Genomic DNA, 15,399 nt, shown 5'->3' with positions numbered 1-15,399 from the left:
GGTTTTTGAACAATTTTTGGTTTTACCATAAGTGTGTATAATATATTTATATACACCTTTGATAGTTTTACCCCTGACACAGCCTGAGGGCGAAACGTGGCCACGTCGGGTATTGTTCCAATAAATCTTTTTGACCTTATTCTGCTTTTCTGTTTGTTTAGTATAACTGGTATGCATCATAGAGTGAGGATATCTACTAGCTTTTCTGTCAAGGCTTGTGGGAGTGGTCCTTCTTTGAACCCACTGTGCCCCTCAGCTTCAGGGCTTGAGAGAATGAGCCTTCCTTCAACACAATATGTTCCTTCCCCCACCACCTGCCTCTTAACAGCAGTGGGTGGAGAAGTGAGTCTGCCTCCAACACAGCAATCCTGGCCTTCTCCTTGGATGGTGAAACCCAGATGCTGTATACACTTTCCATTTCATTTGATTAGTTCTTGATCTATGTTCTTGTCTGATGTGTTTTCTATTTTTCTTTATAATCCATACTTACTGCTATCCTGTTGGCTAGATTTTTACCCCTGGACCATGTGACTTGCATGTGGACTCCAGTGGGGTGTTTTCTCCAAAGAAGGTTGGTTCTATTTTATTCTTGAAAGCTGTAGGCCTTGTGTTATCACCCTATAGAATGGATTAAAACAAATATGTGCAGTTCTCTGGTGATGAGAAATTGTTGTAGCTGCTTTAGACTCCGTGGTAAAGTAGATATCCTTTTTAGAAATAAAAGTTGTGGAAATTGTGTTAAATTGATAGATTTTTAAAACTCCTTTTTATGGGCCATGCCCTCCCCCAACACCTGCTCATCTCTGCATCATTAGGACATAATCCTGGACGTTCTCTCTACTGCCTAAATTGGATGTTGGGCTTCCACAGTGCTGGTGTTTCTTGTAACTTTGTAGCTTGTTTCTGTTGCAGACACCACATCTTGTTAATCTCAATGAAGATCCGTTAATGTCAGAATGCCTGCTGTACTATATCAAAGATGGCATCACCAGGTGAGTCCTGCCCAAATGGGCATTATACTGCATGATGCTTGTGTGTTAGGAGCCAGGAAGTCATTGTTGTTCATGTGTAATTTATATCCTTAGTAATCTTTTTTTTCCCCTACCCTTCTTTCTATGCAGGGTTGGCCAAGCTGATGCTGAGAGGCGACAGGATATTGTACTGAGTGGGGCACATATTAGAGAAGAACATTGCAATTTCAGGAGTGAGCGGAGTGCAACTGGTGAAGGTGAGATTACTGCACCCCTACGAGTAGCATTTGGGAACAACAAGGGGAAGGGGGAATAGTGCCTCCACAGAGGTTTGTATGCTGAATTGTCCTGCCCGGGCCCACAAAACGAAATAGTATAACATAAGCTAATGTGGAGAGGGTGTACTACTACTACTACTACTTGACATTTCTAAAGCGCTACTAGGGTTACGCAGCGCTGTACAATTTAACATAGAAGGACAGTCCCTGCTCAAAGGAGCTTACAATGTAAAGGACAAATGTACAGTCAGTCAAATAGGGGCAGTCTATGGGTGTACCCATAGATGCTTCAGCAAGTGAGGGATAGGCAGCAGGCTGGAGCTTCTGTGGTGTCTCCTTGCCATTGTAGTACAGGCTACAGGGGCTTGAAGCATACAGTGTTGTCCTGTGATGGTCCTCCCCTCTCTCTCGTGCACTTCCTATTGCAAAGGAAGCCACTGGTAGAAGGAGGAATAGGGCAAAAAGGAGGACATCAGTGTGCATGGTCCACGTCTCTACACTTACACTTCTGGCTATGGGAAAGGGAGAAATGAGAAGGAAGTGCAGGGGAGAAAGAGCAAATGAGGACAAGGAGGGAAGGGACTTTTTATATTCTTTTAACAATTATTTATTGATGACAAGTCCAACAATAGGAATATACAAAGAATCCAATCGCAGTACATACATAAAGAAAAACAGAGAGTATCTTACAAACCATCATCACCCTTTTTTTTTTACATTTTTATCCTCCTCCTCTACCCACTATTCCAGTTTAAAGCATTTATTAGTAATGGCAATCTGAACACTAAAGAAACAAGTGAATGCCAAATAGCTAAAGACGTATCATCAACAGAATAAGTAGGAAAATTATCATCCTCCCATCCCCCCCCCCCCCCCAGGAATCTCCCTCAATTGAGGCATAACAATTATAAAGGGGAAGCAAGAGTTCTATTTCTTCCGACTCTCACCATCCCACAGAAAGATAAGGAGCATTCCTGGCAGCCCCCCACCCATCAGGATCCGCCCAAACTTCTTCCCTATCCCAGATACATCCCACCCCCCTCCCCTATGACAATAAACTAAAGAGGGAGAGCAAAACTGGGGAAAATAGGAAAACCACTTCGCTTGTCACAGAGGTAGGGTATTACAGGCTTCATATTTGAGGAGATAGGTGCTGTACAAAAGGCTCCCAAACCAACCAAAACCATTTTCTACATTTCGCTGTGAGACAGGCAGAATGGGCCTCCCAGGTTAATAATAACTGGACATCGTTACGCCAGTGCCACAAATTGGGGGTATCTCTCGAGTACCAAGTTTGCAAGACACACTTCACACCCTCTATACAGGCCTTATAGAGAAAATGTTGGCGCCATTTCAAAAGGGAGCCTCTATATGTTCCCTATCCTAACAAAAATCTGGAGGGAACAAAATCTGGGGGGCAGAGGGAAGAGATTCTGTATGAAAGTGAGCAATATCCCTGAATGGTTGGGCATGTCCAAAGTGCATGGAATAAGGTATTCTCCAGCCCTCCACAGGCACTACACTGAAGAGACGGGGATACACCTGACATGGAATGCCTGTCTCAGGGGAAAAATAAGCTCTTGCTAGAATCCGAAAAAGGCATTCCCTATACCGAGCATTATAAACTATTTGTGTTATAAGACGTATTTATTTATTTGTTGCATTTCTATCCCACATTTTCCCACCTATTTGCAGGCTCAATGTGGCTTACATAGTACCATGAAGGCATTCGCCAGCTCCGGTATAGAAACAAATACAGGTTGATATTATAGTCTTATAAGGTTTATAGATCTAGACAACAGTTAGGAATAGTAGAGAAGGAAAGCTGTATAGTATACATTATAAGGTTTGTTTAAGTTGTGCTGCAGAGATTTAGGCCCTTAAGTTGGGTCTGTAGGGTATGCCTTTTTGAACAGGTGGGTCTTTAATGCTTTCCGGAAATTAAGGTGGTCATACGTTGTTTTCACAGCTTTTGGTAGTGCGTTCCACAATTGTGTACTTACGTAGGAGAAGCTGGATTTATAAAGTGATTTATATTTGAGTCCTTTGCAACTTGGGTAATGGAGATTTAAGTAAGTTCTTGTAGGTCTGACTGCATTTCTGGTTGGGAGATCTATGAGGTCAGTCATGTATCCTGGGGCTTCGCCGTAGATAATTTTATGGACCATGGTGCAGGTTTTGAAAGCTATGCGTTCTCTGATTGGGAGCCAGTGCAGCTTTTCCCGGAGGGGTTTGGCGCTTTCGAATCACGTTTTACCAAATATAAGTCTGGCTGCTGTGTTTTGAGCTGTCGGAAGTTTCTTTAAGAGTTGCTGTTTGCATCCCGCATAAATTCCATTACAATAGTCTATGTGGCTTAGTACCATTGATTGTGTCAGGTTGCGGAAAGTTTCCCTCGGGAAAAATGGTTTCAGGCGTAAGTTTCCACATCGAGTGGAACATTTTCTTGGTTGTAGAGTTCACTTGGCTCTCAAGTGTCAGGTTACGGTCGATTATGACCCCGAGAATTTTCAGGCTATCAGCGATAGGGAGGGTGTAGTCTGGGTTATTTAAGGTTGTGGGTTTGTACGTGTTGTGTTGGGATGAGAAAATGAGGCAGTGTGTTTTTTCTGTGCTGAGTTTTAGTTGGAATTCATTTGCCCATGAGTTCGTAGTATTCAAGCTGAGCGTGATTTCTTTGGTGATTTCTGTCAGGTCATGTTTGAAAGGGATGTATATAGTGACGTCGTCTGCATAGATGAATGGTTTGAGGCCTTGGGTGGCTAAGGATTTTGCTAGTGGGGGTCATCATAAGGTTGAAGAGGATCGGCGATAGTGGTGATCCTTGCGGTACTCCGCAGTCTGCTTTCCACGGAGGTGATATGTTTGAGTTTGATTTCACTTGGTATGTTCTGGTGGTTAGGAAGCCTTCGATCCAGCTGCGTATGTTTCCAGCGATCCCAAAGTAGTCTAGGAGTCTTAATAGTATATTATGGCTTACCATGTCGAATGCGCTAGACATGTCGAATTAGAGGAGAAGTATGCTTTTACCTGTTGCTACGTTTCATTTTAGATAAAACCTCTTCCCTCAGATGATGGCCCAATTCCAAATTCCATCTTGCCACAATGAGGACATAAGATTTTGGAGGCATCAGGACAGTGAGGGATTTATGAAAATAAGACACCGAAATAAGAAGCACCTGAGTGGATGTAAAAAAAAGATTGCAATTGGGCGACCATGTTCAGAACATACCTTGTTCGTAGAAGCTGTGACACACAGTGGGCGATTTATAAATATGCATAGAAATTTCCTGGGTGTGGGGATAACATACCAACAATGCTGTCATACAGTTTGAGGGTGCCAGTTTTGCTCAGCATATCTGTGATGCACAAATACTCCTGTCTACCCCATTCCTGGAAAACTGAAGAGGGAATTCCCGGGATGAAATCCAAATTCCCCTCTAATGGTAAAAAAATCAGTTTTGATGGGCATCTTGTGCCAATCTATGGGAACAGCGATGTCTTCGAACTTGCGAAATAATGTTCTATTAAATCTACGAGGGCAGCCTGGCACAAGATTCCAATACAAAGGCATCTTGTGCCAGGCTGCCCTCATAGATTTAATAGAACATTATTCTGCAAGTTTGAAGACATTGCTGTCCCCGGCACATGTAGAAGTTAGTGAAGGTGTAGTGGGCGAAAAAGCCCCTTTCCATAAGCCAGCGAGTATAATCCTCGTTCTCCAATATCCAATTTCTCAGGTACCAAAGGAGATACACCAAATTATACTGGTGGAGATTGGGGAGCCCCAGTCCACCTGCTGCCCAGGGCCCATAAAGCAAATCCATGTGCTTCTTTGGTTTCTACCCTCTCCAAATGAATCTACTGACCACCCAACTCAGGGCTTTAATATCCTGCTTCAGAACCCAAAGAGGAAGCTGTTGCAGCACATATAACCAACGCGGAAACATGAACATACAATATAAACAAATCCTCCCATGAAGAGATAGGGGTAAAGAGCTCCAGATTGTCAACTGTTGTTTATTAGAGCACATTAACTTCTTAATGTTTATTGAATATAGCTCCACAGGGTCAACCAGGAGCCGGATACCTAAATATGTAAATTGAGCTGTAGACCAAGACAAAGGAAAAGGACCCACCCAGTCTGTTCATATTGTTGGAGTAGTTGGCAGTGCCTCTGATTTATCAATGTTCAACCAGAACCCTGAAAACTTTCTGGTAGTGTCAGGAGAGACGTGGAGGGGGAGGCCAGATGTACCGAAAGATCATTGGCAAAAGTCGAAATCTTAAAAACCTCTGTTGCCACCTGTACGCCTCTAATCTCAGGATTAGCCAAAATCTCCCAAACCAAAGGATCAGGGATCATGACAGACAACAATGGGGACAGCTCTGTCTCGTTCCCCTGCCAATAGGAAAGGAAGGGGAGACTGTGCCATTAACCAGTATGGAAGCCTTAGATGCATGGTCTAGTGCACATACCGCATCAAAGAACTCTCCCCGGATGTCATATCTCTCCAGTACTTTAAACATAAAAGGCCATGTTATTATATCAAAAGCTTTTTCCGCATCCAAACTAAAAAAGAAGCATCGGCTTGTGAGTGGCACGGACCACCTCTTTTAGAGGCCAAAATCTGTCTAATATTTTTCACTGCATGACGACCACGCACAAATCCACCTTGCGGAGAGGCAATAAGAGAGGGAAGCTCCCTAGCCAACCGGTTGGCCAGCACAGTGGCCAGCATCTTAGCCTCAAAACACAGAAGTGAAATAGGCCTATATGAAGCACGCAAGGTAGGATCCTTATGGAGTTTAGGGAGTACCATGATGAGAGCCGTTTTGATACAGTAAACTCATTGAACATGGCTGTAAGAGGTTGTACTATATCTGGAGCCAGGAGTTTGTAAAAATCTGCTCTTTAGCCATCCGGGCCTGGTGCTTTAAACTGGGAACTGTGGCCTGGAAGTAGACTTTCTCCACCGAAGAGTCTATCCTTTACCTCCTTTGTCCAGGAAATGGCTGCGTCTGTTCCCTTCCCTATGGAGGTTGAGGATGAGCCCAGGGCTGAGATGCTCGAGGTCCTGGATTATCCTTCTCCGCCTAGAGAGGCTGCAACGGCTCCTGTGCATAATGTACTGAAGGAAGTCCTTATTCGAAACTGGTCATTCCCTCTGTCTAATCCCGTGATCCCGAAAAGGACTGAATCCCAATATTGGATCCACAGGAAGCCTGGATTGATGAAGTCTCAGCTACCTCACAATTCCATGGTTGTGGACTCCGCTCTCAAAAGAGCCAAGAGTACTAGGGGCTATGCCTTGGTGCCCCAGGCAGAGAATCTAGAACCTTGGACTCTTTTGAGAGGAAGGCGTATCAGGCCGCTATGCTCGCTGCCAAAATCCAGACATACCAGCTGTTCACGAGCATCCACTTGCGGAACTCGGTGACGCAGCTGTCTAGCTTGGTTGATGCACTCCCTCCGGAGCAGGCCGAGCCTTTTCGCTAGGTGGTCAGGCAGCAGAAGGCGTGTCAAAAATTCGTGACCAGGGGTATGTTCAACAATTTTGATGTAACATCCAGGATTGCTGCCCAAGTTATAGTGATGCGCAGACTCTCATGGCTGCGTGTCTCTGACCTGGATCATTCGGTCCAGCAGCGGATGGCGGATGTTCCTTGCCAGGGGGACAAACCTTTTGGTGAGAAAGTAGAGGATCTGGTTGACCAGCTCAAGAAGCACAATGATGCTATGGATTCTCTCTCCCGCCGGTTGTCTTCTGCTACTACTTCCTCATCTAGGAGGTTTTTTGGAGGGAAAAGAAGTGCTCCCTATTCCTATGCTAGGCATAGGTACACTCCTGCTTCTTGGGAACCTGCACAGGCTCAGTCCCAGCGCGCTCATTCTCGTAAACAGCGTGCGCCTATGGCCTCTGTGGCTCCCCAGCAAAAGCAAGGGACGGGCTTTTGACTGGCTGCAGTTCAGCATAGCCTCAGTAAAAGTATCCGTGCCGGACGACTTGCCGGTCAGGGGGAGGTTGATATTTTTTCACCAAAGGTGGCCTCTCATAACCTCTGACCGGTGGGTTCTTCAAATAGTCCAGTCAGGATACACCCTCAATCTGGAATCCAAACCTCCAAATTGTCCACCGGGAGCTCATTCTTACAGTTCCCAGCACAAACAGGTACTTGCAGAGGAACTCTCCGCCCTTCTGAAGGCCCAAGCTGTCGAACCCGTTCCACCAGGGGAAAAAGGACTAGGATTCTATTCCAGGTACTTCCTTGTGCAAAAAAAACAGGGGGGATGCGTCCCATCCTGGACCTAAGGGCCTTGAACAAATTTCTTGTCCAAGAAAAGTTCAGGATGGTTTCCCTAGGCACCCTTCTTCCCATGATTCAGGAAAACGATTGGCTATGCTCTCTGGACTTAAAGGATGCTTACACACACATCTCGATACTTCTAGCTCACAGGAAGTATCTTTGATTTTGACTGGGAACACAGCACTTTTAATACCATGTACTGCCTTTTGGCCTGGCGTCTGCGCCCAGAGTGTTTACCAAATACCTAGCTGTAGTTGCAGCGTCGCTACGCAGACTGGGAGTGCGTGTGTTTCCTTATCTTCACGATTGGCTAGTGAAGAGCACCTCGAGGGAGGGTGCTCTGGAGTCCATACGAATGACTGTTCGGGTGCTAGAGCTACTGGGGTTCGTCATAAATTATCCCAAGTCCCATCTCGCCCCAGTCCAAAAATTGGAATTCATTGGAGCCCTGTTGAACACTCAGACAGCTCGAGCTTATGTTCCTTAGGCAAGGGCGGACAACCTTCTGTCCCTAGTGTCCATGGTTCGAGCGTCTCAGCAGGTCACAGCTCGGCAGATGTTGAGACTTCTGGGGCACATGGCCTCCACAGTTCATGTAACACCCATGGCACGTCTACATATGAGATCAGCTTAATGGATCCTAGCTTCCCAGTGGTTTCAAGCTGCGGGGGATCTAGAGGATGTAGTCCAACTGTCCACCAGCTTTTGGAATGCTCTTCAGTGGTGGACGATTCGATCCAATGTGACCATGAGGTGACCATTCCAAGTTCCTCAGCCAGAGAAAGTGCTGATGACGGATGCATCTCTCCTGGGGTGGGGAGCTCATGTAGATGGACTCCACACTCAGGGAGCCTGTTCGTTTCAGGAAAAAGGTCTGCAGATCAACCTCCTGGAATTAAGAGCAATCTGGAATGCTCTAAAGGCTTTCAGAGATCGGTTGTCCAACCAAGTAATTGTAATTCAGACAGACAATCAGGTTGCCATGTACTACAAAAACAAGCAGGAGGGTACCAGATCTCGCCCTCTGTGTCAGGAAGCTGTCCAGATGTGTCTTTGGGCACGCTGTCACGGCATGTTTCTTCAAGCCACTTATCTGGCAGGCGTAAACAGCAGTCTGGCTGACAGGCTGAGCAGGATAATGCAACCTCATGAGTGGTCACTGAACATGGGTGTAGTTTGCAAGATCTTCCGAGCGTGGGGCACCCCCTCGGTGGATCTTTTTGCCACTCAGATCAATCACAAGGTCCCTCAGTTCTGTTCCAGGCTTCAGGCCCACGATAGACTAGCGTCAGATGTCTTTCTCCTACATTGGGGGACAGGCCTTCTGTATGCGTATCCTCCCATACCTCTAGTAGGGAAGACTTTGCTGAAACTCAAGCGAGACTGCGGAACCATGATCCTGATTGCACCCTTCTGGCCACGTCAGATCTGGTTCCCTCTTCTTCTGGAGTTGTCCTCCGAAGAACCGTGGAGATTGGACTGTTTTCCAACACTCAGAACGAGGGGTCGCTTCTACATCCCAACCTCCAGTCTCTGGCTCTCACAGCCTGGATGTTGAGAGCTTAGAATTTGCCTCCTTGGGTCTTTCAGAGGGTGGCTCCCAAGTCTTGCTTGCTTCCAGAAAAGATTCCACGAAGAGGTGTTACTCTTTCAAATGGAGGAGGTTTGCTGTCTGGTGTTACAGCAAGGCCCTAGATCCTCTTTCTTGTCCTACACGAACCCTGCATGAATACCTTCTACACTTGTCAGTCTGGTCTCAAGACTAACTCCGTAAGGGTTAACCTTAGTGAGATTAGTGCTTATCACCGCCGTGTAGAGGGTAAGCCTATCTCTGGACAGCCTTTAGTTGTTCGCTTCATGAGAGGTTTGCTTTTGTCAAAGCCCCCTGTCAAACCTCCACCAGTGTCATTGGATCTCAACGTCGTTCTCACCCAGCTGATGAAAGCTCCTTTTGAGCCGCTAAATTCCTGCCATCTGAAGTATTTGGCCTGGAAAGTCGTTTTCTTGGTGGCTGTTACTTCAGCTCGTAGGGTCAGTGAGCTTCAGTCCTTGGTAGTGCATGCACCTTATATCAAGTTTCATCACAACAGAGTAGTCCTCCGCACGCACCCTAAGTTCCTGCCAAAGGTAGTGTCTGAGTTCCTTCTTAACCAGTCAGTTGTCTTGCCAACATTCTTTCCCCGTACTCATACCCGCCCTGGCGAAAGCAGTTTGCACACTTTGGACTGCAAGAGAGCATTGGCCTTTTACGTGGAGCGGACAAAGCCCTTTAGACAGTCCGCCCAGTTGTTTGTTTATTTCAATCCCAACAGGAGGGGAGTTGCCATCGGAAAACGCACAATCTCCAATTGGCTAGCAGATTGCATTTCCTTCACTTATGCCCAAGCTGGTCTGACTCTGGAGGGCCATGTCACGGCTCACAATGTTAGAGCAATGGCTTCGTCAGTGGCTCACTTAAAGTCAGCCTCCATTGAGGAGGTTTGCAAGGCTGCAACGTGGTCGTCAGTCCACACATTCACATTTCACTACTGCCTTCAGCAGGATACCCGACGCAACAGTCGATTGGGCAGTTGGTACTGCAGAATCTGTTAGAGGTTTAAAATCCAGCTCCACCCCCTTAGACCCATTTTTGTTCTGTTCCAGGCTGCACTCTCAGTTAGTTGTTTATGGTTTCAGGTCAATCTATGTTATGTCCTTGCCGTTGCGAGGCCCAATTGACCAATGTTCATTGTTTTGAGTGAGCGTGGTTGCTAGGGATACTCCACATGTGAGAACAAGCAGCTTCTTGTCCTCGGAGAAAGTGAAGATACATACCTGTAGCAGGTATTCTCTGAGGACAGCAGGCTGATTGTTCTCACAAACCTCCCCTTTGGAGTTGTTCTTTGTGTATTATTTGCTTTTTGATTAAACTGAGCGGGAACGCGACGGGCGGGAAGTCATCCGTGCATGCGCGGTGCACGCGGTTCATGCGCCAGTAGGCTCTGGCAAAACTTTTTTATTTTTGCTCTGAAAAAATTTGTCGTTTCCTGGGCCGCCGTGGCCGCCGACCCACATGCGAGAACAATCAGCCTGCTGTCCTCAGAGAATACCTGTTACAGGTATGTATTTTCGCTATACGTACACACATGCACAGATATACACACACCCAGTCACACACAGACATACAACCATACAATCATATGCATACACACCAATATATATACATATACAAACACACATGCATCCCAAGCCATCAGGGCTCCCTTTACCAGTTCCATAGAAAATGTTGGCCAAGTAAAATAGTAGTTATTAAAGTCATAGTAAAGGCTCACTTCTGTAGAGTGTTAACCAAAGCTGATACCAACTCCTACCACAGATACCGCAGAGGGACTGGAGTTACTCCAATCCTCCCAAGCCGATACCAGTTCCTCAAGGCCCCAAAGGTATACGAAAGAGTCCTGCAGCAAGCCTCAGGCCGTAGCCCCCGGAGAAGAAGTCGTCTGCAGACCGGACAAAAAGTCCTGCGCGGCAGTCACAGTATCAGCAAACAGTTCCTTGTCCTCGTGGTTCACTCTTAAGCGAGCCGGATACAGAAGGGTGAATCTGATCTTGTAGTTAACCAATTGAGTACATAGTGAAGCAAAGAGCTACTTCACTGGATAGACACTTTAGCTGAGTAATCTTGAAAACACAGCACTTTGTGATTAATATATATTAAAGACTTCCCATTCTTGAGCGCTTGCAAAATAGCCACTTTATGGGCATAATTGAGGATCCGGGAAATAACCACTCTCAGCCAGGTGATAGTCGTCTGGCGGTGTCCCAGTCTGTGTGCCCTCTTGACTCAGAAATGCCCATGGTGCATTGGCAGCTGGAGGTTCCGCGGGAACCAGGCCTCCAAGAACCCAAACAGCTCCCTCACCTCCACTGACTCCGGGAGACCGTCCAGACGGGGGTTATTCCACCTGAATTGTTTTTCAAGATCCTTCAGTTTGTCTTGATATGTCAAGACTGTCTTCTGCAGGTGAGCACATGAGTCCTCCTGCTTTCGCACGCAGTCCTCAGGGTCACTAGTGCGTTGTTGGTGTTGCACCAGATCCCTATTTATAGTGTCTAAATGCTCCTGTAACCACTCCAGCTTAGCAATAAATAGGCTGTAGCTGCTTGTCTAAAAGAGGTTCCGTAACTTCAGCCACCACTTCCGTGACCCATGCAGAGTTCTTTTACCTAGTAACATAGTAAATGACGGTCCATCCAGTCTGCCCAACAAGATAAACTCATTTTACATGGTGTGTGATACTTTATATGTATACCCGAGTTTGATTTTCCTTGCCTTTCTCAGGGCACAGACCGTAGAAGTCTGCCCAGTACTGTTCATGTACTAAGTTCTGAAGCTAACATCGAAGCCCCTTAAAATTTACACTGCAGCCCATCCCTATCTATTCAGTCACGATCAGGGCGTAGACCTTAGACGTCTGCCCAGCTTCCGTTTTGTTCTCTTTCAGATTGATTTTTAGCCTGTACACTGCTCTGTTCTGCCTTATCAGCTAAAGTGGTCTAGCAAATTCCTATAAACTATAAGGGAAAGATGGAAAAGTGGGAGGTTGGGAGGGGAGTTGTGGCGGAACAGGATATTTTCCTGCTTGTAAATTGTGTAGCTGTTGTTTATGATGTGCATTTCCTTTGTTTGGCTAGCAGGTGGTGACTGTCATTTGTTTGTAAAGTTGTACCAGAACTGACAGTTTTCTCCCCCTCCCCCCCCACCCCCACCGAAAGCTGTTAGCTTAAGCTGTGAGGTAATTTTTTAGTTTCAGTCTGATAAGGGAGTGGAAAGAGAAGGTTCTCTTTTTCTAGACCCTGTGAACTGTTAGACTTCATAATCTGTGAGCAGCTATATCTTGTTCCTGAACTCCACAGGTACTACTTTGGTAGTAAACAAATGTTTATTTATATTTGATCCATATTCAGTTATCTGTTATTGCCTGTTCTTTTCCGTCTGTTTTATATAGTTCACTGTTCTACTCTTGACAGTAAACCTGATTAGTTTATTGATTCTGCTGTGCTGGACTGACAAAGAATCCTGGTGGTCTGTGGGTGCTTTCTGGGAACTGTGGGTCCCCTGAGAGTGTGACCCCAGAAACTTAGAAATCACCGAGGAATAACATGAGAGTGATAGACTTGCCCAGAGGCAAGTGAGACCCAGTCGGTGGGAGGAGGGTGCTAGTAGAGCACAAGCGGCAGGTGCAGGTGGACCTGAGCAGTGCTGGGTCAGACCCTCCAGGTGGGCCACAGGGTTAGCCCCAGGCGGTTGGCTAGGCGTTTTGTCACAGGGAAAGGGAAATGGGACTTGATATACCGCCTTTCTGAGGTTTTTGCAACTACATTCAAAGCGGTTTACATATATTCAGGTACTTACCTTGTACCAGGGGCAATGGAGGGTTAAGTTACATGCCCAGAGTCACAAGGAGCTGCAGTGGGAATCGAACTCAGTTCCCCAGGATCAAAGTCCACTGCACTAACCACTAGGCTGCTCCTCCACTCCACATAGGAGTGAAGGAGAGCTTCAGAAGGGTCGTGTATAAGGAGGAAGACGGAAAGAAAAGGGCAGGCAAGAATAAGGTGAGAGGCAAGGTGGAAGGGGAAAAACAAGAAGTAAAGAGAAATGGGAGCAGGCAAAAGAACAAGGGAGGAGGAGAAAAATAAGTGATGAAATGAAGTGTGAGAGAGGGAGAAAACATGGAGGGGGAGATTGGAGAAGTAGAGGAAGGAAGGGAAGGAGGGAAAAGTGAGAGATATGTGATAGGAGCAAGAGGAAAGCAGTGTTTCAGAGGCAATTGAGAGGCAGGTGACACCTTATAGGGAACAGTGTCGGAATACACCGGATGGAACATTGAATCTGCCATGAGTGGGAAAGCGCGGGGTACAAATGTAACAAAAATAAAATGAAATAAATTACAGATTGATCTCAACAGTAACTGCATGCAAATTATATGCACGCTGTTAGTGTTGAACATTGGATGTTAAAGGGGGAAAAACGTTCCTGGTGAATGCCCACAAGAGTTGTGTGGTAGGCACGGCTCTTGTGCTCATGCCCAGTCAATGAAAGATGGGGGCGAAAGACAGTGCTTGGAGGATAGAACTGCTGTAGCTCACTTCATGGAGCTTATCTTGTTTAAAGATGACGCAGATCAATTTTTATGAATTGCAGAAGAAGAAACGACAGTGCTTGGGATCTGATGTGTGTAAAAAAAAAAAGACATCAGAAGGGGGGTGGGGTGGGGGGATGTGTGTATTAGATTGTAAGCTCTTTGAGCAGGGACTGTCTTTCGTCTATGTTTGTGCAGCGCTGCGTATGCCTTGTAGCGCTATAGAAATGCTAAATAATAGTAGTAGTAGTAGTAGATTTGATTTGTGACTGTGCAGTGTGCATACAGTGGCATATGTCTGTCCCAGTCTGATATACCATCTTTATTGCCCTGAATAGAGCTAACCAAATGGTTCTTTTCACTGCTGGACACTTTTAATTGGCAGAGGCTCCCTAATGACAGGTCAGAACTGTCGATGGGTTTTTGTTGTTATGGCAGTGCGGTTTCCGGTGGGTTTTTGTTATGGCAGTGCGGTTTCTGTGCACCATTTCTATGAGCATTGCATGGAATCGCCAACGGCCTCATTTAAATACCAGCAAGACCATTTACATAGGACTTTGTGGCTGCTTCCATGCACACTAAAAGCAGCCCCAAAAGCCTGGGTGCATTAGCTGCAGAATAATGTTTCATTTAGACTGGCTAACACCATTGCAAGCCCGGTTTGCTTTATCAATCGCAAATTTAATTAATGAAACCTGATACTCAGTTCACTATAAAGCAGCAAAATACAAGAATATAATTTAAGAACACTGCTATCTCATTCTACTCGCACAGAATACCTGCCCACGTTCTGCACCAATTAATATGTTACAAGAAATGATTTATTTTGGGGAAAATAGCTCTAGAGCAACTCGCCTCTCTTTATAATTTAAGAGCAGGTGCTGTATTTATAAGTTTTAGGATATTAATTTCTCCACCAATCACCAAAGGTGATAATTGCAATAAATTAAATACATTAAGTATATATAAAAGATACCATATACTCAGAACACAAAGAGACCGTATTTAGCTTCAAAAAGGTTGATTTAATATACAATTGCACACGAGAGGTAGGTTTTAAAAAGGATCTTGGGGTCAGATGGAGAAGATTGCATTGGGTGGGGGGGGAGAGTTTCAGCCTTAAATGCAGTGACGTTTTTGGCTGAAACCCGAACCTGGATTTTTGGTGTGTTTTGATACCAAATCTGAAACGGAAACTGAAATTCAGTTGGCCTCAAAAATTAACCTCCCTACTTATTGCTTCCCCTTCTTCTTCCACCCCACCAAACCAAATGGCCAGACTCTGCCTATGTGCATTCTTAATGTGCTGCTGGCAGACTCTACTCTTAACCCACTGGTGTCCCAGTAGCACAGGCTACTTCTACCTCATGCTGGGAGTTAAGTTCTATCAATCTACTGTAACACTATAATGGTATACTGGGAGATGGCATACTGTCCTAACTAGAATGTATATTTGGTAATAAAAGTCAGCACCCATACAGCACCCATACAGCACAGAGCTGATTAACACCATGCTTTTCTGGAGTATGTCCAGAACTTTAACTGGTTTTCATCTGCTCCTATAGATAGCTTTGTGAAATGCATGTTTTCTGGTCCTTTTCCCTAGTGATTGTGACGCTGGAGCCCTGTGAAAAGTCAGAGACATATGTTAATGGGAAGCGAGTGGTACAGCCTGTTCAACTTCGCTCAGGTAAGAGGATTTAATTTTATTTGGTG

General features: G+C 45.6%; 1 protein-coding gene across 1 annotated transcript in view; it reads left to right on the top strand.

The window, feature by feature from the left end:
* Positions 1-15,399, top strand: part of LOC115482563 (6-phosphogluconate dehydrogenase, decarboxylating) — a 419,310-nt gene that overhangs the window by 217,725 nt on the left and 186,186 nt on the right. Inside the window, exons 4-6 of the mRNA XM_030222454.1 lie at positions 913-992; positions 1,122-1,228; positions 15,290-15,373. Coding sequence (XP_030078314.1) covers positions 913-992; positions 1,122-1,228; positions 15,290-15,373 — 271 coding nt within the window. The remainder of the gene's footprint in view (positions 1-912; positions 993-1,121; positions 1,229-15,289; positions 15,374-15,399) is intronic.

The sequence above is a fragment of the Microcaecilia unicolor genome, chromosome 13 (genome assembly GCF_901765095.1).
Source record: "Microcaecilia unicolor chromosome 13, aMicUni1.1, whole genome shotgun sequence".
NCBI classification, from domain to species: domain Eukaryota; kingdom Metazoa; phylum Chordata; class Amphibia; order Gymnophiona; family Siphonopidae; genus Microcaecilia; species Microcaecilia unicolor.
Note: the sequence above shows the minus strand (reverse complement) of the source record. Positions and strands in the feature narration are given on the sequence as shown.